The 24529-nt window shown below is 40.6% G+C and overlaps 3 protein-coding genes, 1 non-coding gene and 1 pseudogene across 7 annotated transcripts; 2 read left to right on the top strand and 3 right to left on the bottom strand.

Moving 5' to 3' along the window:
• The first annotated feature begins 345 nt into the window (after positions 1 to 345).
• On the top strand, positions 346 to 9029 carry LOC102714151 (probable inactive histone-lysine N-methyltransferase SUVR2). Of its 3 annotated transcripts, XM_006647467.2 has the most exons (11): positions 346 to 404; positions 742 to 823; positions 3265 to 3457; positions 3609 to 3954; positions 5483 to 6576; positions 6772 to 7037; positions 7811 to 7877; positions 7972 to 8022; positions 8229 to 8325; positions 8549 to 8702; positions 8803 to 9029. In XM_006647467.2, the coding sequence occupies exons 2-10, from the start codon at positions 777 to 779 to the stop codon at positions 8578 to 8580; spliced, it is 2193 nt and encodes a 730-aa protein (XP_006647530.1). In that variant the 5' UTR covers positions 346 to 404; positions 742 to 776; the 3' UTR covers positions 8581 to 8702; positions 8803 to 9029. The 3 variants fall into 3 exon arrangements, with proteins under 3 accessions (XP_006647530.1, XP_040377012.1, XP_040377013.1); XM_040521078.1 differs by lacking the exons at positions 7811 to 7877; positions 7972 to 8022; XM_040521079.1 differs by lacking the exons at positions 7811 to 7877; positions 7972 to 8022; positions 8229 to 8325; positions 8549 to 8702; positions 8803 to 9029 and adding an exon at positions 7143 to 7626.
• A 1195-nt stretch (positions 9030 to 10224) lies between these two features.
• LOC107303690 lies at positions 10225 to 12263 on the bottom strand (annotated as a pseudogene).
• Positions 12123 to 12193, bottom strand: TRNAG-GCC. The gene has a single exon. It is a non-coding gene; the product is annotated as a tRNA-Gly (tRNA).
• A 132-nt stretch (positions 12264 to 12395) lies between the features above and the next one.
• LOC102714431 (very-long-chain aldehyde decarbonylase GL1-4) lies at positions 12396 to 18953 on the bottom strand. Of its 2 annotated transcripts, none has more exons than XM_015833882.2 (10): positions 18782 to 18953; positions 18335 to 18558; positions 17990 to 18222; positions 14864 to 15083; positions 14348 to 14729; positions 14126 to 14233; positions 13382 to 13582; positions 13183 to 13287; positions 12899 to 13069; positions 12396 to 12812 (listed from the first exon to the last, which is right to left on the bottom strand). In XM_015833882.2, exons 1-10 carry the CDS (start codon positions 18839 to 18841, stop codon positions 12651 to 12653), a joined length of 1866 nt encoding a protein of 621 aa, XP_015689368.1. In that variant the 5' UTR covers positions 18842 to 18953; the 3' UTR covers positions 12396 to 12650. The 2 variants fall into 2 exon arrangements, with proteins under 2 accessions (XP_015689368.1, XP_006647531.1); XM_006647468.3 differs by having other exon boundaries at positions 13189 to 13287; positions 18782 to 18951.
• A 3229-nt stretch (positions 18954 to 22182) lies between these two features.
• Positions 22183 to 22584, top strand: LOC102712700 (auxin-responsive protein SAUR32-like). Its single transcript, XM_006648781.1, has one exon. The coding sequence runs from the start codon at positions 22183 to 22185 to the stop codon at positions 22582 to 22584; it is 402 nt and encodes a 133-aa protein (XP_006648844.1).
• Positions 22585 to 24529: the final 1945 nt, after the last annotated feature.

The following is a 24529-nucleotide window of genomic DNA, read 5'->3' on the forward strand; positions in this document are numbered from 1 at the left end:
CAACTGTTTGGATTAATGCCGTCAAATGCAGAAGGATACAATATATCTAGGAAAGAATTGGCATTCTTATGTTTCGGAACCACAATAGACTTGGTGATGTTAGTGATCTGATTTGAGTACAAATCAATTGACTGTAAGATCATCCTTACATGGCAATTGTAAGGGGACGTTCTAGTATCAACTGGGTGGATTCACCCAGTAGACCGGATTGGATTTCAATATATATCAAATAAGACTGCAATTTTTCTGTGTTTGTTATTTTTTATGAATTAAAAATGATTTTACTTTGTTTGTATTCAAGATTTTAATTGCAAAATGACATTTTTATAATTTTTTGTAGGAAATCCCATCCTCTACAAACCAGATTCATGTGTTTTTGAACTTGCACATTCATTGTTAACAAGGTAACCACATACGGCATACCCATTTTATTGGTTGTTATTAACTCGACGCTAAGGCTTACATTATACTTATATCTAGTAAAATGATCATACCTATTTATGGGCTACTGCAATTCAAACATAGAGATGATTTACTGTAGCTTGAAAATTTATCTGAACAGAAAGTGCTGCTCATTTAACCTAAATTGAAATTTCTGACACAAAAGATCTTATAGCATGACTTCTTAATTTCTTATGATTTTTGTTTCTGTTACTGCATGCTGTTGGCAGAGAAACATGAACAATTGAGCTAAGGTTTTATGTATTCTGCTTCTGTTTATTTATACTCTTGTATTTGCAGGGTCAGAAACTTCCACATCTCAGCTAAGGATTGGAATGGCCAAATCCAATGGCAATGAGGAAAATGATGACACGGGATTGTCGTAAGAGTTGCTTTTTTACCCAACATTTTGGAAGATGATCAATTGTTTTTTTTGGTATCCAAATTGATGATATGATCCAATTCTATACTCTGTTGTACTCAGCAACAATATTATTCACGAATTTATTACATGTCTTACACAAACCTCAGAATTCTTGTTCTAAACCATACAAACATCTTACAGAACATTAGCACCTCATGTAACAAGGAAAAATTGCTTTTTTACTCAGCATTTTGGAAGATGATCAATTGCTGTTCCTTGTTATTTCGCTTCTTTGTATCATGAAAACTAATCGCTTCCCCTGACATATATAACCAATCTGGTTATAGTGCTTACTGGTTTTAAGTTGGAGCAGCAAGATTAGACAGAAAGGTGGGTTCATCGTCTTCTTAGTTGTTATTATGGAGCGAAGTGTGCAAATTCAGTGAGTTCTGCGCTGTTAAGTGGGGTATCGCGAGGGTGGATTTTGGTCTGATGACTTAATTTGGTATTTAGTGTGAGTGTGTGACCTGTCCAAGTTTGGGGAACTTGTTTGTGTAGGTAGTGCTCAGACTAGTTGCTATCACATTTAGTGAGGCCTGCATGGTTACCTTAGTATGCAGCAACATTGTAGTGCTTGGTACTGTCCACAAAAATGTGGGAAGATACAGCACAAAAAGCCTTCTTGTCATCCAAATTGTATGGTTTTGTAAGTATCTTATTCAACTCCTAGGCTAAGTATTAGCCCTTGGAGGACTGGAGGAGTATGGATTTTCTTAGCACAGGTCAAGCTATACCAAAGTTTTGGACTTTGCACTTCTGCGCTCTAGAAATTTTTCAATGTACAGTCCTCTCTCTAGAGATCATATATCCTTACTCCTTATGTTTCTCTTCAAGCTGTACATTCCCTATTTTCACCAGTCACCACACTACTTTTATCACTACGAATCATGATTCACAACATGAATTTTGTAGCCATGATAACCAGATTATCTCCCCTGAAGTTGGATTTCTTCAAAATGCATATACAATGTTTATTTTTTTTCGTATTTTTATTCAATTTGGTGCAATTACATGATTGGTTGTGCTTTGGCATGCCAATTTTGAGTTTGTAGTATCAAGTGCTGCTGGAGTTCATGGAACAGTTGTTTTCTACTTATGTGTTATAACTTATATCTTACAGTTTAGGTATGGCACATCACTTCAATTAGTTGGAAAGTAAAAGAAAAATGGTGAGATAAGATATATTTACATGAAAATTGGTGTAACAACTTGCTTATTCTGTGCAAACCAGGGCCAAAATACGTCATGCAACCAAATTAGCTATATTCTATGCTGATCGAATGCCACATCAGCATACAAGTGAGGATTCTGCACGTAGATATCACTTTTCACACCCGTCTCAATGATCTTTCCTCTGTTGACTCACTACTACACATGTCCTATGACAAACCACTTTGTTGACAACTGCGCCAGCTGAGGGGTAGATCAGTTCATGATGCAATGGGTCATGAATTACTATTATCCGGGTTACAGATTTGAATTGCTGGTGCATAAAACGAAATAGTTTAGTTCAATAACAGTGCTAATTTGATGGTGTGGTCATTTTGGTCTTGGTTTGCACGGACTAAACAATTTGTTGCATCGGAACAAGCGATTTCCATGTTGTTGCACCCACCACACATCCTTTTCATCTTATTCACTGGATTATTGCAGCAGATTATTTGCTCCACGCTTCTAAAAATATGTTTTCTCAAAAAACATTTTTCTATTTCATTGCTTAGTAAGCTACTACTCCCTCCGTTCCAAAATGTAAACATTTATATGATTCGAATCTTGTACCACAATGTAAACTTTTCTAGGATTTGAATCTTGTACCATAATGTAAACATTTCTGGCACAATTTGCAGTACTACATGTCTCATTAATCACTTCCATTCAAAATTCTTTCCATCTTATCCTCCCCTACCCTCCCACACTCATTCATGTCTTTTCTTCTCAACCTTAATCCTTGCTTCCTTGGTAAACAACCTAGAAATGCTTATATTTTAGAACGGATGGAGTATTTCTTAAGTTTATTTCTCAAAATATTTAATTTATCCTTATAATCAAGTAGATAATCCATGGCAATAATTTGGTGAATAATCTGTTTAAATGCTACCTTATGGACAGAATTAGATATCAACATTGATAATAATAGATTGAAAGTTCAAGCGCAGCCCTTCTCCTAGGTTATATAAGTTGCTTGCAAGTTGCAACTGGAGTACTCTTGTGGTTGGTCCCTGTAGCCTATCTTATGTGCTTAGTCCAGAACTTCTCATAATGTATCACAATCTTAAATACATTGTACATTTACAAGATGTTTGTCATACATGCTTAGTATGTGTATGATTTTTATCACTTGCTTTCTGAAGTGATATCATGTGTTGATGTGCCATGCTAATTTGTTCGTTTGCAATCAGGATGGTACCTCCAATTTCCAAGGGAAGATTTGATGCTGCTATCAGAGCCATGGCTGGTATTGGTGTCCTAAAGGAAACTGCTGAGCCCGTGTTGCATAATCTGCTAAAATTATTTCGTTACAATTGGGTGCATATAGAAGCTGATAATTATCTGGCTCTTGCTGATGCTATATTTAATGATTCAGATCCCAAAGTAATCCTTTTACTTTATTCTGGTCTATAATTAAACATTTAGTGCTTTATGTCAGTAGTGTTGATTTATCCTTTATTATATGAGCATCATATATCTTATTATTTCATTAGTTTGCCGTTTTGATTTGATCCAAGTTTTGTTGATGTATCAGGACGGACAGAAAAGGCAAGCTAATGAGACAAATCTTGGTGCAGACCAATGTAACAAGAAGCTTAAGGCAAAACAGTGTTGTCAAAATACTGCATCCAAGATGCATGGCAATGACAAGAGAGAGTTGGTTGAAGCTCCACCACAGCCAGGACGAGGCACACTGAGAGTCGCCAGGGCACACTCACAATTACTGATCAAGGAACCGCATACATGCCCTAGTACTGCAGAGGATACAACATTTGTTGAAAATAATTCTTCTGTATTATGTCATGGTCAAGACCGCCAAACTTTTGAGGCTCCACTAGCAACTAAGCGTCCACAAGTTGTAAGCCCCAGTACTCGCAAAGGTAATAATATCTTTGTAGGCGACATAATGTTGTTAATAGTACATATGAAAATGCGGACCTTTTAATGCTTTCTTAATGGATTCCCACAAACTAATGTTGTTTTATACTTTTTACTGTATAAACTGTTGTGTTGTTTACCTGAGTCTGCTAATCCAATGGTGTTTTTTTTTCACTCCATCCTTTCCAAAACATAGGTCAAATAGGGGAAACGTGCAGTGCATTAAAAACATTTTGAAATGTTGAATGTGTCTAAATTGGCCACATAAAAGCAATATTAGTGTATCCATCATCAAATTACTTTCATAATGCTGTTAGGACTTCAAAAATCAATGATTTTTTTAGCCAGGCTGGCCCAAGGTAGACTAGCCTGATTTCATTAAGCTTTAAAGGAAGGAAAGTTTACAAAGAGGATGTCTACAAAAATCAATGATGACTTATTGTTGGGTATGCATGGGTTAAGTTTAATAAATGCTGGGTTGTATTGTTGTCAACTCAGTGCCATTTTGTCGATATGTTAATACAGCCTTCATCTGATATTAATATTATATACAGCCATCTTCTACATCCATGTCACTGTAGCATGGTCTTTTACTTTTTAAAATTGAATTGCTTATGGTTTAGAGTTGTAAGGAAGACTTTATATAAATACCAGTTAATGGGATGTTGAGGCCTTGAGACCAAGCATGTCCTGTAAAGCGTTTTGCTAGACAGGAGAACAATATTATTTAAAGATATTTTTTCACTGCTACCTTCACAAACAAAAAACATGATCCTCAAACATGAATTTGAAAAGGAACTGCCTATTTAAGTAATATATTGTTGTGGGATTTTTATTAAGTCACTCATTTTGAATTAGGGTTGTCAATATGCAAAACTGTATCAATATAATGTTGTTGCTAGTATATTGCGATCAGAAAAGAAAATCCGGTGTTGTCTATCAAGTTAAATACCATTTATATTTGGACAGATTATTTTGAATTATGCTGTCAATTTTGGTCAGAGTGGATGTACCATTATGATGGTATATATAGAGAGTAAGTTCCAAAGCTATCAGAAGTTGTTGCTTAGAAGTTTGATCTTTTATAGTTTTACGAAAGTTAATGTAGTTTTCATGAAATTTATTCACGTATTATGTACACTTTTGAAAAAAAAGGAAATAATTTTGGCTATCTTTTGCATTTATATACTTTTATGTGTGGATGCCTGAGGTGTTATGTGCTTATCTCTTGTTTTGGGGGATGGGGCAGGTAGATCTAGAGCTCTAGATGCTGATATCTCCTGTCAAATAATTGCTCTAGCATTTGATCTGAAATAACTGTATGAATGCTAGTCCTGTAAAAACCCTGTTTTACTTTGTTACTGATACATGTATCAAAGTATTGTACAGGTTTCCTTTGCTTCCTGCAGAAAGTGTCACCTTGTTGTTGCTGTCACATTAATATCCTATCTCCCTTTTCTTTTGGCTTGTTGTTTGTTGCTAGCTCTGATACTTCATTTCTAAGATTTTTTATTTTTCACGCTCATGAAGATGCACATAGGACTTCTGGTGCTCTCTATGCTGTTGATCAGAAGTATGAAGGTGACTCTGGTGCGCATGAAGGAAACTGGGCTGTTGCATGTAGCAAGGATTCTCCATCCAACACTGAGGTAGTTTTGTCAAATACTGGGGCAGGGAAATTATCATTCATTTACAACTCCTCCCTGGCAAATCATTCTGGTTTTCATCTGCCTGACATTAAATTAATATGCAAGAAAATGGAGGCTAGATGTCTTAGGAAATACAAGAGCCTAGAACGCAATTTCTCTTTTATGAATCTTTTAAAAGATACTTGCCAGTGTATTGTTGACTTGGGTTTTGGATCTAGTGGACCTAGACATGAAGGCATCATGCAAACTCTTCTTGCCCAGGACATTATGTCCAAACCTTCAGTGCCACCAATATTGCAGTCAAAGCAAGCTAATTCCTCTTTTATTCGACCTAATAATCTCATGAGCCTTGGTGGTACTTGCTCCTCTCATGCTGTTGCTGGTGTTGGCCACAATTCTAGTAATATGCCAGTTATTCTGCATAAACTACATATTGGTGCCAACAGACCACCTCATGATGTCAATGACATCACAAAAGGTGAAGAACGTTTAACGATTCCAATTATTAATGAAATCGGCAATGGGATTCTTCCTCCTCCATTTCACTACATACCACACAATATCACACTCCAAGAAGCCTATGTAAACCCCTCCCTTGCTAGAATCGGAGATGACAATTGCTGTTCTGATTGTTTTGGAGATTGTCTGGCACAATCACTTCCTTGTGCATGTGCTGCAGAAACAGGAGGAGAGTTTGCTTATACAACAGATGGCCTTCTTAAGGGAGCATTTCTAGATAGTTGTATCTCGATGCTTCAAGAACCACATAAACATCCACAGTTCTACTGCAAGATTTGCCCAAATGAACGAATGAAGATGGAAGTAAATTCTGATTCACCAAACACAGAAATGAATCCTGGTCCTTGTAAAGGACACCTTACAAGGAAATTCATTAAGGAATGCTGGAAAAAATGTGGCTGCACCAGAAATTGTGGAAACCGTGTGGTGCAGCAAGGCATCACACACCATTTACAGGTTAGTTATAAATCATTTTTTTTACTAGCATGACTATAATCTGTCTATTGCTAAATATGGTTGAATTGTGGTGGTAACTGCAGCAGTTGTTTGTTGTGATAGTACATTCTGTGTATGATCATGTACTCTCACAGCAAACATCTCATTATGTACGTGTCTTTAATTTTTTTCTTGTTCTTTCTAAAAATATTCGAGGTGTTCTTAACCCCCGGAAAAAAGGGATGGGGATTGCGCAGTACTGAAGAACTTCCTCGAGGTGCTTTTGTGTGCGAGTATGTTGGTGAAATATTAACGAACATTGAGCTGTATGACCGTACAATTCAAAAGACTGGTAAAGCAAAACACACATACCCGTTGTTACTTGATGCGGACTGGGGCACTGAAGGTGTTCTTAAGGACGAGGAAGCCCTTTGTCTGGATGCCACGTTTTATGGGAACATCGCAAGATTTATAAACCACAGGTATCCAGTTATATTTTATTGTAATGGATTCTGTTTTTACTAGAACGTGTAATGGTTCTTATGCAGTCCTGTGTAATACATGAAGTTGTTGCTTCTATGCAATAGGTAAAAAAAAGGGACCAGCTGGTTCTTGCCACTTTCTGGTTTTCTCAGTGAGAACCTGGTGATGCATCATTATGGCTTTCTTGCTTGACTTAACGAGGACTCAACAATAGATCTGTTTGAAGTTGAAAGTGTAGGAAATTTCAGTCAAAATTGGCAATTGGTGTTGCCTGGTAAATGGCTACCAGTGGGGTCCCAGCGTAAACCTCCTGGACCAGAAAGTTTAACCCTGGTTTTGTGTACTAGCGAACTAACTTAATGTATGCTTTTTAAGTGTTGTCATTATATATATATTAAAAAAAAGCTGGATATGAAAAGGACTTTCATATCAATGGAATTAAGTAGAAAGTGAGTCTCGAACCCAGCCCGGCTAGCCCGCCAACTTGTGGTGCTAGCCAGTAAGACTACAGGTTCTTTCTCTGTGTTGTCATTATATGATATTTCTCCTTACAATCTTCATGTGAACAAGATCGTGGAGTGGTGATTATTTGGCTGCAGCTTAATATTTTTGTCTTATGTCAGCAGTTAATCAAGATAGCTAAGTGATGATACTCTTGTTTGAGTAAAGTCTTGTCCAAAGTTTGAATTATTAGTACTTTTAGACAATACTGTTTTCGTGCTCTGCTGAATGTACATTTCTTGCTGACTTGGCATATCATTGTGATATGCAGGTGCATTGACGCTAATATTATAGGAATACCTGTTGAGATCGAGACGCCTGACCACCATTATTATCATGTATTTTCAACTCTAGCTTGTTACTGATGTTATATATTAATCCCAGTTAAAACCCACTGAGCTTTATTCTCTGCTTTCCTTTGTTTTTGGTTAGCTGGCGTTCTTCACAACAAGGGTAATAGAGCCTTTTGAGGAACTCACATGGGTAGGATGTACTTTGCAATTTAAGTTTAGCTTCGTTTCCTGTAGACTATAACCAATTTCTGACATTACGGTGGAATTTGGTTTCATCTCATGTTTTGTTCTTTCAGACCTTTTGATGGCCACCTTATGATTTAAGTACTTTCATAGATATCATTCACCCTTTGGTTGGTTGAATCATGCGTGCCATGATCTTGTGTTTACCTGCAGGACTATGGGATTGACTTCGATGATGTCGATCATCCTGTCAAGGCATTCAAATGTCGTTGCGGAAGTGAGTTTTGCCGAGATAAAGCGCGCATATTAAGTAAGTGTCTGATGGCTTATATAACAGTAGCTAGAAATGAGTTTTGCCGAGATAGTGCATTTAACAGTAGCTAGAAGTCGAGGCTCTCCCCTAAGAAAAGATTATCTTAATGCTGATTTTGTACCTTAAGGCTTTCACCTTGCGACATATCTTACTTCTGCACTCGTATGGTTTATCAATGAAGTTACATTAGCTGACAGTAAAAGTTTATATACCGACACAGGATCTAAATCGAGGACTCCGGTGGTACGATGAATTCTCGACTCTGCTGCAAGTATTCAAGGGATATAAATGAGGTCCCCGGTGTTACAGTGAATTCTCTACTGTGCTAGTACTCAAGAAATACAAGTCAATGCATGCTCCAGAGCCTCTTGAAGGTATCGTCCAGAAATATGATATATTTTTTTCTCTGGAATAGGATAAACAATCCATGCAGCTGGTTCAGCAAATATGACATTTTTTCCCCCTCTGGAATAGGATAAACAATCCAGGCAGCTGGTTGAGCATTTAAAATTCCGACAGCTCATTCATGACGTGGCTGCCCTTTTTCCAAGCTTACACAAAGCAGTATGCTTGGTTGCCAGTTCTTCTGTTCCTTTTACCGATACCAACAGATGTAAAGAAATCTGGAATGTGAATTCTCTGCTACGGTATAAGTATTAACTCTCTATAATAATGTATGAGCAATTTTTCCATCCTGAAGAAGTTACTAAGAAATACTACTGTTTTCTATATAAAATTTGTTACTTTAAGGTATCAAGAAATAAAAATACTGTTTTCTATATAAAATTTGTTACCTTAGGGTATCAAAAAATAAAAAGCTCCTGCTGTATTCTATTGGTCAATCACTAATCACTTGTGGTTGGAGCATTCCTGTTTTCGTGAGGTTAAATTACTCTTTATTTTCCGCATGGAAGAAAAAAAATAATGCAATGTATATCGATACATGACTATGAGTTGATAGCCGGGGAATCCACATGCGGATTATTTTCCGCATACAAGAAAGAAATACTACCTACCTCTGTCTGTTTGACGCCGCTATTTTTTCATATGTATTTGACTATTCGTCCTATTTAAAAAAATATCAAATATATAAAACTATATATATGCATAAAAATATATTTAACACTATACAAAATGATATAAAAATAATTAATAATTAAGTAATTTTTAAATAAAACGAATGGTTAAACGTGTATAAAAAGGTTAACGGCGTTAAACTGATGCAACGTAGATCAATACATGACTTGGGAGTTAGTGCAGTGAAAAACGGGTGGTACGGACGATTAATTGTCCGATTATTGTGATTGAATTTGGTTACCAAACTGTTTCGGCTCCGTGAATCGGAGCGTTGTCTACGTCTGTGAATGCTTAATCAATGAAATAGCTGATTAATGGGCCGTATTACGAGCATTCAACCGTAAGTATATGTAGCAGTGAAAATAATACTAGATGTTCTTTGGATTAATCTCTTCGGTTGCTTTACGTAAGAACATAGCGTTTCAATTTTACCATTACTACTATTACTACTGTTCTGCAAAGCTTTGATCATACATATGTCCACGCTAGTTAAAATTTTGAGTTTTTCAGAGTTCATTTTATTAGTTGCACCAAGCAAATGGTGCAAACTCTTACATACACACGTATGTACTTCTTCTGTTTCATATTATAAGATTTTTTAGTTTTGTTTAAATTTATTTTTATTTATGTGCTAATGAATCTAGACATATATACTAAACATATACGTAGATAAATCTAGACAAATCTAAAAAGTGGAACAGAGGGAGTATATGTATCAGCAAAATACCTGTGTGTTGTAGCCCGCTATATATATATATTAAAATTGTTTTATCAATTATATTTATCAAACATCACTTGAAATCAAACTAAATTGTTTTATATAATTCGTATTCACTGTAATACAATGCATACAAAATGTTAAAATAATTAAATTGTATGTACCACTAAATAAACATTGTTAAAAACTGCAGCACTCTTTTACGAAAAGTCTACTCTGCACCAGGCAATGCTGTAGTGCAGCCCCCAATAGGCCATGTTGGTGGCCCACAACGACTAGAAGAGAATGAATTTAGGTTAGGGTTAATTGATTCCATGTCAATTTAAAAAAATACTACTATAATTTAGTTGGATGTCAAAATCAGATTCATGCCACTACCGTAACTTTTCTGTCCATCTGACACTTCCTTCCGTTTTCTTCCGTCGGACTCGTCACCACCTCCGGTAAGACGGCAACTGCGGAGGCACGGCAGCTGCGGAGGCGAAGACGACGACGGAGCCGACGGCTCCAGCAGCGGGGTCGGTGACCGACGGAATGGGCGGGGGGCTTGGACAGGAGCACGAAGAGCGTCGTGAGCGCGGATATCCCGGCCGGCGAGGAGGAAGCTGACGACGATGTCGCGAAGGAACTTGTCCTCCGCGGCGCCATGCGCGTCTCCGGCCGAGGCCATGAACCGGGACAGGAGGTCGTGGCTGCTCCCGACGCCCAGCTTCTGGTGCTCCTGGATCATCGCCGCCGCGAGCCCATTGATGAGCCTGATGGCCTTCTTGATCTCTGTCTCGGACCCGATGTTAAGCAGGCGCTTCATCTTCCACAGCAACGGCGACGCCGCGGCGCCCCGCATGGCGGAGAGCCGCGAGGTGGTCTCGAACGCGTCGGCTAGCTAGCTCCTACACGGGCATGTCCCGGTCAAGGCAGCCCGAGTCCAGGCCAAAGGAGATCTTGCAGATGGTGTCGAAGACGAACCTGTTGGAATCACTCCCTCTCTTCCGTAGTGTTTATCACAAACACTCACGTATTTTTTACTTGAGTCACACACACGAGTGAACAGATGGCACAAGCTAGGAATGCTTTTGGTTGATGCAGCCACCGTGCTCTTGTCGTTTTCCAGTCATTATATAGACTGATGTACATGCAAGAAGTTACAACCAACTAGCCAATCACCTGGCCAAAACTCACGCACCACGATTCCCACTAAGTGCTAATGACCAGGTAAACTAATTACATACATGCAAAATTAACTACCAACTTCTAGCATGCAGCCATGCACACACGTGAAACTTTGCTTGCAAGTTTCTACTCCTCCTGGGCGTTGGACAGCACCGGCATGAGCCGCGTCTCCACCTCCTGGGCGATGATCTTGAACGCGTAGGACCGCACGGAGACGCTGCCGAGCTCGAGGCTGGCCATCTTCCGCTGGTGGCGCCACATGTCGCCGCAGCCGTTGAAGATGCCGCCGCCGAGCAGGTCGCCGAGGAGCGCGGCGAAGGGCTTACCCTTGGGAAGTTGTCGAAGCCTTGAGCATGTACTCGACGTTGGCCGTGACGGTGCAGCCGAGGACGTGGACATCGACGGTGCCCGTCGGCGAGCGGCGGAGCAGGTGAGCGTACCAGTCGCCGAGGTTGGTGAAGTCCCTCCTCCACGGCCCGATCAGGTAGGCCGGCACACATGGCAGCTGCACCACGGCCACCGCCGGAGCAGCAGGAGCACGACGCCGAGCGCCGCCATGCACAGCGCGCACCCAAAGAACGCGAGCCCCGCGCACCGCGCGCCCGACGGCAGCTCCACCAGGGCGTCCATGGTGGATCAGTTACACACATTCCCAGATGGATGGAAAAGCGACGGTAGTGGCATGGATCAAATTTCGAAAAATTGTGGTGGCACCCATCCAAATACCGGATTGTAATGACATTTTTATAAATAGTCATATTTACAATGTCATAGAACTAATTAACCCTTTAGGTTATGTCATCCATATTGCAAAAGAAAAAAAGAACACTGCACCAGCCGGGAATCGAACCCGGGTCTGTACCGTGGCAGGGTACTATTCTACCACTAGACCACTGGTGCTCTACAATTTTTTGGTCGTTTCTTTCCTTTCTGAACGAGAGAATTTCAAACTCATCACATTATGTGCAGAACGTGCTGGACGATTAACAGGGTCGAATCAATCTAGGAAGGCTGAAATGGTAGCGAGTTGAGTCTGCTTGCCTGGTTTTTGTCTCTCCCGTTTCGACGTCAGGTTTTATTTGTGAAGTCTGAACATTGCCTGTTACTGTAATTATTCCCCCACATAATTCAAATTAGAGATAAGCGTAATTTTACAAGACCTGACATAGATTATGAATATTAAACTCGTTCACACTGTGCCACCTCCACGACTCATCAGGACTCTCAGCATTACAACATAGCAAGTAAGATAAGTGATAAAAAGTCTATTTGGTTCACATACTAGACGACGAACTTTGGATAAAGCCCGTTGATCAACATCATCTACCAGCCCCATCCATGGATGCTCCCAAACCTGTCAAGCTTTACTGAGAGGAAGGAACCCATGCCTGATGGCAGCTGACCATGATTTCTCGGCATCCATCATGTCATCCCCACACTCGTGCGTGTTCCATCCTTCTAGGGCGTGAAGTATTCCAGCGATGTGCCAAGCACTCATCACCCTCCTTGGAAGCCAATTCTGACCACAGAGTATTGCTGTCAGGAAGAGGTTCTTGAACGTTTCATATCTTCAGATTAACAGAGCAGATAGCATATCTGTGTTACCTCGCAGGAGTGGACGTTCTTCATTTCCTCCGGGATCCTCATTGCTGGTGTGCTCGCGTAAGTGCAGTCCCTGCGAACTTTCTTAAGGGGAAATTGTGATATAGGAATGAATGTTGTTCCTTTTGGCGCCATCTTTTGCTCGTCGTCGTCGATATTGTCTACTATCCACAGCTGCAATAGTATTATAAATATTAGCATGATTCATGAACATAAGCTACTCTTAAGATTACTAGTAGGTGCATCATGTTGCTTGAGAGTTTGTCATCACTGATTGCAACATTTACCTTTACCTGAGGTATGTCATCGCTGGAGAGTTTCAAATAGATTGCCCTATTCTCTGGAATCTGTAACTTGAGCATGTCGTATTCCTTCTTTTCATTCATGATCACCTGATGCAGGTTAATGTAATTCCATTTAGGGAAAAATTATTAAAAAACGAAATTATATAAGACAACAACGATTTGCAGGTTGATATAGATATACCTGGACACCTCTGCTACATAGTGCCATGGCAATGGCACGAGCTATCTTAGAAGAGCCAGTATGAAGAAAAACTTTCTTTGCATCTGAAGGAATACTTTTCAGTACCACTGCAGTAGCTAAGCCACTTCCGTCAACAATTCGAACTCCTAATTTTGGATACTTCTGTCTAAATAGTTCACCATTTCCATTGAGTTGTTTTGTCTGAAAAGGAAAGAGGAAAACATGGTTCAGTTCTCATGATCCAAAAGGGATTCAAGATTTTGCACACACTAAAATCCAATCTGACTAGTGCAATTTTAGGAGGTACCACTGTTTTCTATATAAAATTTGGTATCTTTTGGTACTAGAAGGTACCAAATTTTACATAGAAAAGAGTGATAACTCATGGTACCTCTTTAAGGATGGGAAAAAGGCTCATCTGACTATTCCTACAGACTTAAGTTTTTGAATTGTTTCACTCCCGCTGTGCGCCTAACTTTTATGAAACTTATTGGGTTCAAAAGTTCGTAGTTTCTTCTTCAATTAATCACATCTTTAACATGGAACAACGGAAAAAAAATATAACAGATCATAAAATTATCGATAGATTTCTTACGATGTATCTCTTCAATATGACATATAAATGAGCATTTCTTGTTACTGTTTATTTTTGGCGTGTTTTCTTATGCTATAATCAACCTTTACCATGTCAACAAAACCATTACTCGATTCTCATTACGGAGCTTTAAAGTAAGAATACCACACCTGATTTAGTAGTCCTAGACTAACCACTTTAACCCCTCTCATATCAGCATCTAATATTGCTTTTTCAATCAAGTCATTGATTGGTTCCCTCTCCCATGTAAGGCCATACTGCAGAGTGCAGAAAGAAAACAGTTAGTATCTTAATTATTAAAAAAAGAAAAAACAGTTAGTATCTTCCAAATCGTTAGATTTAGGAATGTGTAAGCAAGGGGAAGTGATTACTTGGAAGTTGTATCTTGGTATTGCCCATGTTTGCATCTTCATCTTGTTCAGTTTAATTCTCTCAACGACAAATGCTGAGGACCCATAAATCCACGCAAGTACCATCGACAGCCATGCCAAGGGCCATAACGCCCACATATACCACGCAGAGTTGCTGTACGGTTTGGAGGCTATGGAGGCAATTCCTATCCTTAGATGATAAGCTGATTCCAAGCTGGTCATATGCGTGAGATGAACAAGGTCAGGTGTTTCTTCCGTTCCTTTCAGTGAGCTCTCATACAACTCGTCAGACGACTTGTCCATGGTGTTGTATATGTAGTCATAAAATGGCATGAACAGCGAGTAGTTTGTGCGGAACTGCGTATGATGAAGAGAATGAAACCTGCAGGAGAAAATATCACAGTGAACTCATGAGGCTGGACTTCAAGTTATGTGAATTCAGGGACCCCATCTGTCATAATTTTGTGGTTAACACATTTCAATGATAGACACATGAGAGAAGAGCGTCCCACTTACGACGGGGTGTAGATCATATACTTGAGGGGTGGAAAGATTTGGAAAATCCAGCTTGGCACCAACTCAAAATTGCAGTGTCCCATGTTGTTCATGAAGTCAATGTAGGCAATGTACGCCACAATGCCCATTGCCGAAACATTTCCCACGTATATTGTTGACAGTATGGGGATTGCAAACAGTATGAAATAGACCACATGTTCAGCAAAAGGATGGATAACAGCTGCAATGCATAAATTGCTTTAGTGCCAAGAGTAATTGTGCATTAACAGGGTAGATATATACTCTTACCTACATGCTTTCTAAAAAAAATAACAGTACCTACGGATGAAAAGAGCACTGATATTTTTATTGGGATGAATGTAGTACTTAGAGAGCAACTATAGTAATCATCAGTCATTTTTCAATTGCTCTACTTGTAGAACCAGAATAGATGAAGCATAATGGAATGCCTGTCAGATTACCTCTATTTGTCATCCTTCCATAGAAACTACTCCTTCCGTCTCAAACGAGTTTATCTTTCGAGTTCAAATTTTAACACAGAAAGATAACTTATTTTGGGACAGAGGAATTAGTACCCCATATTCAGTACTCCAATTGATGTATCACACCGCCCCTTGTATCTTTGAACCTAGCTCTAGTTTGCCTATGCTAATTTGTTTGTTTTCAGGTTTGCATTAAGTATCAGTGATAGCAACAGGAAAATCTAAACAGTTGAGCAGAAGATTGCCGCAGGTGGTCCAAACTGCATTTTCTGCATGCCGCAATATTTATGTTGCGTTTTATTGGGCACTCTCTGTACTGTAAAACTGCAGGCTCTGTGCTGTAAACTGCAGACTGTTCACCCTCTCTCTCTCTCTCTCTCTCTCTCTCTCTCTCTCTCTCTCTCATCACTGAAGCTCTGCAAGTGCCATGTGAAATGTCAATTGGAGTCTCTAGCTACCTTCCTTTCCAGCATTTATCGGTCAAATTGGTAAGGAAATACTACTAACTATGGGTTTACACCGGTGGTGGTCCTAAACTGAACCGAACACATCAGCACTGAGATTCAGGCAGTCACATGCATTTCTCATTTCTTGCAGGTACAGCCAATTTATTCCGTTTACTCTACGACAGTGTGAATCTCAGGCTGGACATATCAAGTCATGTACGTGTTCTTTTTTTTTTCTTCTTTTGTTCTGAAAAAGGGTTCATTGCCAACCAAAGAAAAAAAGATACTGTGGCCCTATTTAGTTCACGAAAAGAATTTTTTTTTATTACATCGGACGTTTGATCTGATGTCGGAAGAGATTTTCGGACACGAATGAAAAAACGAATTGCATAGTTCAGCTGGAAAATGTGAGATGGATCTTTTGAGCCTAATTAATTTATCATTAGTACGTGTGAGTTACTGTAGCACTTATAGCTAATCATAGACTAGTTAGGCTCAAAAGTTTCGTCTCACGATTTCTTCTATAACTATGCAATTAGTATTTTATTCCATCTACGTTTAATGCTCCATTTAGATGTCCAAAGATTCGATCGGATGTTTTTGGAAAAGAAAAAGGAACTAAACAGGGCCTGCATGTTCGTAGATCAGTGAACATAAATGTTGTTGGCGGGACATTTCTGATCTTTCTGGTAGTAGATGAGCTGTTCATCTGAAATTAATACTGAAGGGTTGTAAAAGGGCCATACTCCGTACAGCGTCTTTAAGTTGATTCCTGCTGGTCATTCTTTACTTTCATGTGTTGTTGTTGTTAGCTACTATACCGAATTCTTTATCTAAGAATGCGTTATCATGAGAAGTGCAACTTTATTTAACTCGAGAACATACTAGGAATGTAGGGCATGGCGTTTCTGGCAAGTGGCAAAACTTTTTTCATGGAATTAACAAGCCAGGGGTGCCCATGTTGGGCAATTTATGCTTACTACTTATGATTTGTACTTCATAGACTGGTTTATTATTGATCTAAGAACGCAACCATCAACTTAATTATCATAAGTAGTAAGACATGGTACTTTCAACTTAATTGAACACCCACGAGTGGTGCATGACCTCGAACGGGAAAAAAAGACGTGACATGAGCTGCAAGCCTGCAACTATCGTGGCCACTTGTAATGCCACTCTATTCCTTTCATATGGGCGATAGACGTTGCAATGGAAATTTATTAAAAAAAATCATTATCATGTTATCAGAGTAGAGTTAAAAAAGTGTTTTGATACATAGATCTAATTTATTTTTTCTTTCAAAAAATAGAAATAAGCTTATGGTAGAGTAGGCGGCAAATTCACCACCTCTCACCATAACCACTATTTATAGGAGCATGGATAAATTACTTTAGATTTATTGTAAATTAAATATTTTTAAGTTTGATCAAGTTTATAAAAAAGATAGTAACGTCTTAACACAAAATAAATATGTTATAAACATATATTAAATGAAACTAATTTCGTGTTTTGGATGTTAGTATAGTTTTTATAAACTTAGTCAAATCTAAAAAGGTTTACTTATAACAATGATTTTTTAAGGTACTCTTAAATGATTAAAGACGTCCATTGCTTTGGATCTGACAGATCTGATTTTGTTATACTACACCGCTAGTATGTGTAGTAGAAATTCTATTTAAACTAAAAAATATAACTCTACAATAAAATTGTGTGTCATATATTATTTTAAAATAGATAAATTGGTAAAATATATCTTATCCAAATAAAATATTTAATATACTTAAAAAATATATAATTAGATATAAATTTACTACATTACTATAAAAGGTACGGTAGTATTGCCCAACAAAAAAATTATACCAAATCCAAAGCAACTTTTGGAGCGACAAAAAAGTTATACCAAATCACATTAAATCACATTAAAAAGATTTAATGTGATGTTTTCGTGAAAAAAAATTAGGAACTAAACTGACCCTAAATATTTTTAAGTTTGATCAAATTTTAAAAAAACATAGTAACATCTTTTAACACAAAATAAATATGATATAAAAACATATTAAATGAAACTAATTTCGTGTGTTACGGATGTTAGTATAGTTTTTTATATAAACTTAGTAAAATCTAAAAAGGTTTACTTATACAGCAAAGTTATAACAAATCCAAAGTAACTTTTGGAGCGAGCAGCGGTACTGGCTTACAGGTGATGGGCTCGGTGACGATGGAGGCGTGGTGGTGCGAGTGGTAGCGCGAGTAGAGGAAGTGGTGGTGCAGCGCGCGGTGGAACCAGTAGTAGAGGAACTCGACGGGGCCCGTGTGCACCAGCGCCGTCATCACCGCGCCGTCCGTCCTCCACAGCGGCATCCGCCTCACGCTCGGCATCGCCAGGTACCCCACGTAGAACAGCAGCCCGTTGAACAGGATCTGGTCGTCCCTGCATCCATGTCAATTCACCCAGACGCCATGAACAAACGCAAAGATGCATGCATGGTGGTGGTGGTGGCAGTTTGATTGTTTGTTTGTTTGTTGCAGTGACCGAGACTGACCAGCCTCGCTCGCGGTCGACCTGGTCGAACTCGATGCCGCGGTCGACGATGCGGTGCTTGCTGCGGGCCGTCTGGTAGCGGGACAGGCTGATCCAGATCTGGTTGTGGATCATCCGCAGCAGCAGCGACGGCAGGATGAGCGAGTAGGCCAGGTCGATGTCGCCCCACCCCTTGCTCACCACCCGGTGCGCCCCGTGCACCACCACGGGGGCCATCACCACGTACTGCGTGCAGTCATTCACAAACCCCCCCCCCCCCCCCCCCCCCCGAATGCATGTCAAACAAGCTGATGCACTATTATATGTTTGTAAACTCTACTGTATTCAGCAAATGAAGAGAAAACGAACGGGCAGTAAAGCAGAGAGAGCTCGCAAGGAAATAAGGATGAACATGGTATATTTCACTCATCAGAGGTCAGAATTAGGATGATGAGCATTGGTTGCGCACCTTGAAGTTTCCCAGCCTTTGCCACGGCCACTCGGTCAAAGGGCCCGGCCTAGTTGCCATGGCTACGCAGCGCTTGCTGCCTCACCACGCTCTTTCTACTCTCGACTCGAGCAATACTGCTACTGTGCCAAGCCAAGCATCCCCACACACCAGCGCCTAGATGAACTGCTACCCCTGCTTCGCCTTTTATACAACCCGTGGGGGAGGGAGATGAGACGCATACGGCATACTACTAGTACTGTAATACACAGTACCGTCGCTCTCTCTCTCTCTCGATGTGTGCGAGTCAGTGAGTGGGTGTCTGTGTCGAGTTGTCAATGAATCGGCACAGTCAGAACCAGCCCCAGCACAGGGTCATCGTCTGTGCCACTGCCACTACTGAAGCCAGAGCTGGCAGAGGACGCATTGAAGATGGGCCAAAAAAAACACACAGAGAGAAAAAAAAAAGCAGGGTGACTCTACACGGTCACCACGGTTGTTGTTCTTCCATGCAGCATACTATGCGCAACGCAAGCGCGGGTGCGGTTACGCAATAATAATGCTGGCGGGGCGCGGCGGCGGCGGCATGCGGGGGTGAGCGGTTGCAACAAGAAGGAAAGGTTGGTTTCGGTTCATGCGGGAAATGCCTTTGCCGCCGCCCGGTGCCTTGTCCGGTGTACACGGCGTCGGCGAGAGCAAGACGCACGGGCGTTTTAGTGCGTGTTGGCATCAATGGCATGGGACTCGGGACTCGGGACCGAGCAGCGGATATCAGGTTCGTCTGCTGCGCGGCTGCGCCTGATAAAATCGATGAATCTTGTAGTAGTCAAGCTCACGGTGCGCCGATACACCGGCCAGTAGCCGCAACCAACCGGCAAGTGGGGGCAGCAAACGGACATGCTGGGCTGGTTGTGATGCCATAGAGTGGAAGAGAGATGCGTTAGACGTTGGTATGGTTGCGGCTCAAATATCATGCTAGCGTATAAACTTGGACCGATGAAAAGGCCGCTGCTCCTTCAGTTTCCTTTCGTATTATTACATATTTTGATCGGATATACGTTTATCTATAAATTAATCAATATGTTTACGATGTGTCCAGATTCATTACCTTACATAAATGAACAAAATATTTTATAATATAAAACAAAAATAATATAAAAAGCATTTTCTTCCAAACCACCACACTTATATCAAGTCGACTTGATTTTAAACCGTGCATATTAAATTTAGCCTACCCACCTAAAAAAACAACAATTACATATGTGCTTCCAAATGTTATAACCTCCATCCTATAATAAAAAAAGTACTTGACACTCAAATATTATTATTTATATTGTGTGCTTTGACTACTCATCTCCTTTTTTAAAAAAATAGTTTGTATTATTGTATACAATTAAAACAGCACCGTGTTGTCAAAGTTTGTTGCACGCTAGAATGACCAAACAAAACTTTTCCTGGGTCATCACTTCACTTTTTCGTGGAAAAAATACGAAATTGCATATTGACAAACAAAAAATAATTTATAAATAAAACTTCATATATATATATATATATATATATATATATATATATATATTCTTGGCGATCTAACAAAGTGTGAAAAATAAAATATAATAAAAAATTTGAAGCAACTCTAAATTTAATGCCGAAAACTTAAATGGCTTATAACTAAGCAAAAAGATAGGGACCAAGGGCCAACATTTTAAAATTACTATCGAAATTATAGACAAACATAGATTCTATTGCGCTGTTCTGGTTTCAGACTCAGTACATCACCATTTTTTTAAATTGTTTTGGGTTCTGTTTTTTTAATTGTTTTGGGTTCCGTTATTCTCAGTCCATAGGAGAAACCAGGGTTAAAAATTTTACGGAAAATCCTAACCGTACCGGTTACCGTTTCCGCTTTCTTATGATCGTTTTAGCCGGTAATGAAAATTCCTAGAAACGGAAATGGTAAAGTTGTCCGGAAACAATAATACATTTTTTGACCGTTTTATTCGAACTCTGTACTAGGCTGAAAATTTTTGACATTTTCTAGAAAATTTCTGAAATCCCAAAAAACTTCAAGCCAGCCCAAGTTGACAAGAAAATTTCCAAAAGTACATGTACAATCCATAACTCTCTTACCGTAACATTTCCTCGGCCCCTCTCCCATCGACTGTCCACTGTAAAGAATCCATGCCGCTGCGGCACCACGTGTGTATGTCGATACGGTCACACACTATCACTGGCTATGGATAAACATTTTTTATATTGATTGATAAATTTATTGTCAATTTGTTATATAATTGTCTATACTTTAGTATTGTATTGATTAATAAGATATGAGTATAAAGTGGTACAATCAATTTGTCATGCCATTATATTTATTACGTAATGCTATATATTGTTGATTTTAACATGTATTTCCGTATACCGACCGATATCGATGAATTTCCGTTCTGATGGTCCCGTTCTTGGAATTCTGACGATGTTAATATCATTTTCGTTTCTACCTCTGCCGTTTTGTTCTTGTTTATTTTAAAAAATATATGAAAATGAAAATGGAAGAGATGTTTTTTCGACGTTTTCATTTCAATAGAAACAGAGTGGCAGATCTCCGGATCTCCCCGGCGCGGTGACATCACCCGCGGGCCGCAGTAACGGGCCGGTCGGCCGGCCAATCTGCCTCTCCCCTCCATCAATTCCATATTCCAGTCCTAAAAACTGGCGCAACCGCCGGAGAAAGTTGCAGGCGGCTGCGTCCCGTTAACGCTCTCTCTCCCCGACTCTCCCCCGGCGGCCCGGCCTCATCATTCACCCACTTCGCGTGCACACCTCCATCCACGCGCCGCGGTCGCGGACGCCGAGCGAATTGCAGGCACCGAGAGAGCGGAGCTACGGGAAGGCCACCACGAGCTTCACCTTTGGGCTTATTTTAGCAATAAACCAAACGGTATATTTATAAATAAAAAATAAATAATATGTATGTATTCTTATCCATGTGTATGTCAAAGTCAATCAAAAAAATAAACTACGATAAGAAAATATTAAAATTACCTCTAAATTTAAATTGAAAAATTATTTTTTTGATTATAACGAGCGGGACTTCTACGCGCTCGACAGCTTTCCCACCAGCGTGGCGCGAGTCGACCAGCTGAGCTGACGGGCTGGAGCAAAACCCGCCCAAGCTTAGGATTTCTCCTGAAATCCAAACACGATCCGATTAAGTTCTAACCGTGCCCCCAACAGCATTGATCTAGAGAAACCCCGTGTCATGCAGCCGGAGACGGAGACGGAGTCGGAGTCGGAGTCTCGCGCACCAGCACGCGCAGATGGCGTAGGCTCCTTCCTGTGTATAAAGCTCGGGGCTCGCGCGTTCTCGACGACTCGCCGTACGTCTCAGCGTCTGCGAGATCGGTGAGCGCGCGCGGTGGATCACCATGAAGGCCAGCGGCGGAAAGTCGAAGCGGCTCCAGCTCCAAGAAGCCGCGGCCGGCGGCCACTTGGGCCACGCGGCTCCGTGCCGCCACCACGACGCGGCGGCGCAGGGGGTCAAGGGGTGCGCGGCGTTCCTGGTGGGCGAGGAGGGGGAGGTGCTGCAGCAGCACTTCGCCGTGCCGGTGGCGCTCCTGGGTCACCCCGCGATCCTGGAGCTGCTGGCGGAGGCGAGGGAGGAGTACGGGTACACGCACGACGGCGCCGTCGCCGTCCCCTGCAGCGCCGAGCGGTTCCGGAGGGCGGTGGACGCCGCGAGACGCGAGGACGGGCGGCGCCATCACCACCACCACTTCCGCCTGCCTGGCCTTGCCGGGTGCTTCAGGCCTTCGCATGCCGTTGCTTAGCATTCTGGATTGAAAAAATCGAAGATTCTCTATCTGTTGTTGATACTAGCCAGTATTTTGTAGCCAAAATTAGTTCATTCATCGATATAAATGCACTGACAAAGCATCAGCCACCTCCATCTTTATTAGAAGCTAAAATTTAAATTTTTAATTTTAAATTCAAAGTTAATTTTAGTTTTTTTTATCGTAATTTGCTTTTCAGTATTGGCTTTTATATTATTAAGAACATGTATAAAGTTATATTCATAAATTATTTTTTATTTGTAAATATGATATTTGATTTTTTTCTCCTTCCAAAAAGGAAAAGATGGCCAGTTGAAGTTCAGGTGCACCGTGCACGGGGATTTAAACCCCTTTGCCGGAAAAATTGTCACTTCGGCAGGAAAGGAACGAAATCACAATAATGTTCAATAGCAGATACACGGAAGGACCTTCCCCATCTGGCGGGCACACGAGAGGGGCCATGTGTTCTGTAAACGTTGATCAGCGCAGTGCGCGTTACGCGATCAGCAGCAGCACATTGACCTACCCCCATGTTTGCCGTAATTGATCGCTTCTACCACATCAGACGTCACCCCATGCGGTAAAAGAAATTGGGCCTGCGCAATTGGAATGATGCCCTCGAATTACTTCTCAGTTCTCACTGACTAGTTGTTGGCTTATTAACCGTAATCAAAGCTTAAATTAGACCATTGGATTTTAAAACAACAAACAAAACATACATAGAAGTTTTACATAAAGTGTACCTGCTCTGCTCCTTTTGACAACGTCTATCTGTTCAGCCTCCTCGAAGCTTGAATTAGCACATAGTGCCCATAACTATGCCTTCCAATGGACTAAAATCCAATCCATATCCAACCCACCACTCCACAGCTTTTAGAAGTAGCAATCAGTCCAACCCAGGCCATCCTGTCATCTCTAAGATCCAAACTGAACCAATTCGCAGAAATTTTAGACCAAACAAATTCAACCCATTCTTTTCAAGTGGACTCAAATGCACGTAGGCTTCCGGTGTTAGGCCACCATCTCTACAGCTTTGCTTCGCACAGGGCTAGGGCTATCTACTGCCGGAGCAGGAAATTCATCTATTCCTGCAGTGATTGGAGCTAATAATGCTACTCCTAGGCTTGAGATGGAAATATTAGAGGCAGACAAGAATTGAAACGAGTAGTGCTATACGTATGATCGTCGTAAGTACGATCAAACGGCAGCTGTTATGGCGTATCGAATCTGTGCTAGCGGCGCGTATCGGTGCTAGCGGCGTGGCAAACAATCGCAGCGACGGCAGCAGAAAATCGTAGGAGAATCATACAATTTTGTCTTACGTAAAGCAGTTTCCAATTGAAACGACAGAAGTTCATCAAATCGAACAACAGGGTCTTCACAAATTGTGACCCTGTCGTGTTGATGTTCAGAACCAGAGCCTATCATTGGTTCAGACTGCAGAAGCAGGGTCTATTCCCAGTTTTTGTCTCAAGAATCCATCAAATCAACCAAAGAACAAATAAATTCAGAAATCAAATTCTCGGTACCACAACAACCAAGGGAATCAATCCAATAAACTCCTAAAAATAAAAAAAAATGATATGCATTTTTCTCTCCCGTCCATGCAAAGGCAAACTTAGAATGAAAAGAATCAGGTCTGAAACCCATAGCTTCCAACTTGTTTGCTCAGTTTGTTTAGGACCTCAGAAGAGACTTTAGAGAAATCAACAAAGCACCGAATCAGACAGGTAAGAGAAGGGGAATCATAGGGCTTGTTAAGAAAATAAAGGCACAACCGAGACATATACATATTTAACAGGGTAAAAGTGGTGGCACGAACCATAAGAGCTCTGATTCACTACCTAGAAGAGCAGATCTCAACACCTCACCATGGAGAGGCATTGGAGCTGATTCACCATGAAGTTGGTAGTGGAGGAAATCGGAGAGCGCGCGGGTGGGG

This window comes from Oryza brachyantha, chromosome 2, assembly GCF_000231095.2.
Source record: "Oryza brachyantha chromosome 2, ObraRS2, whole genome shotgun sequence".
NCBI classification, from domain to species: Eukaryota; Viridiplantae; Streptophyta; class Magnoliopsida; order Poales; family Poaceae; genus Oryza; species Oryza brachyantha.

Bases quoted from the DNA above. Each gene is read 5' to 3' on its own strand.
- LOC102714151 (XM_006647467.2), top strand. From the start codon at position 777: ATGGCCAAATCCAATGGCAATGAGGAAAATGATGACACGGGATTGTC. The intron at 824-3,264 runs GTAAGAGTTGCT...GTTTGCAATCAG, and splicing joins AATGATGACACGGGATTGTC to GATGGTACCTCCAATTTCCA. The intron at 8,326-8,548 runs GTAAGTGTCTGA...ATACCGACACAG, and splicing joins AGATAAAGCGCGCATATTAA to GATCTAAATCGAGGACTCCG.
- LOC102714431 (XM_015833882.2), bottom strand. From the start codon at position 18,841: ATGGCAACTAGGCCGGGCCCTTTGACCGAGTGGCCGTGGCAAAGGCTG. The intron at 14,234-14,347 runs GTAATCACTTCC...TGCACTCTGCAG, and splicing joins TACCAAGATACAACTTCCAA to TATGGCCTTACATGGGAGAG. The intron at 13,583-14,125 runs GTGTGGTATTCT...TTTCCTTTTCAG, and splicing joins GTCTAGGACTACTAAATCAG to ACAAAACAACTCAATGGAAA.
- LOC102712700 (XM_006648781.1), top strand. From the start codon at position 22,183: ATGAAGGCCAGCGGCGGAAAGTCGAAGCGGCTCCAGCTCCAAGAAGCC.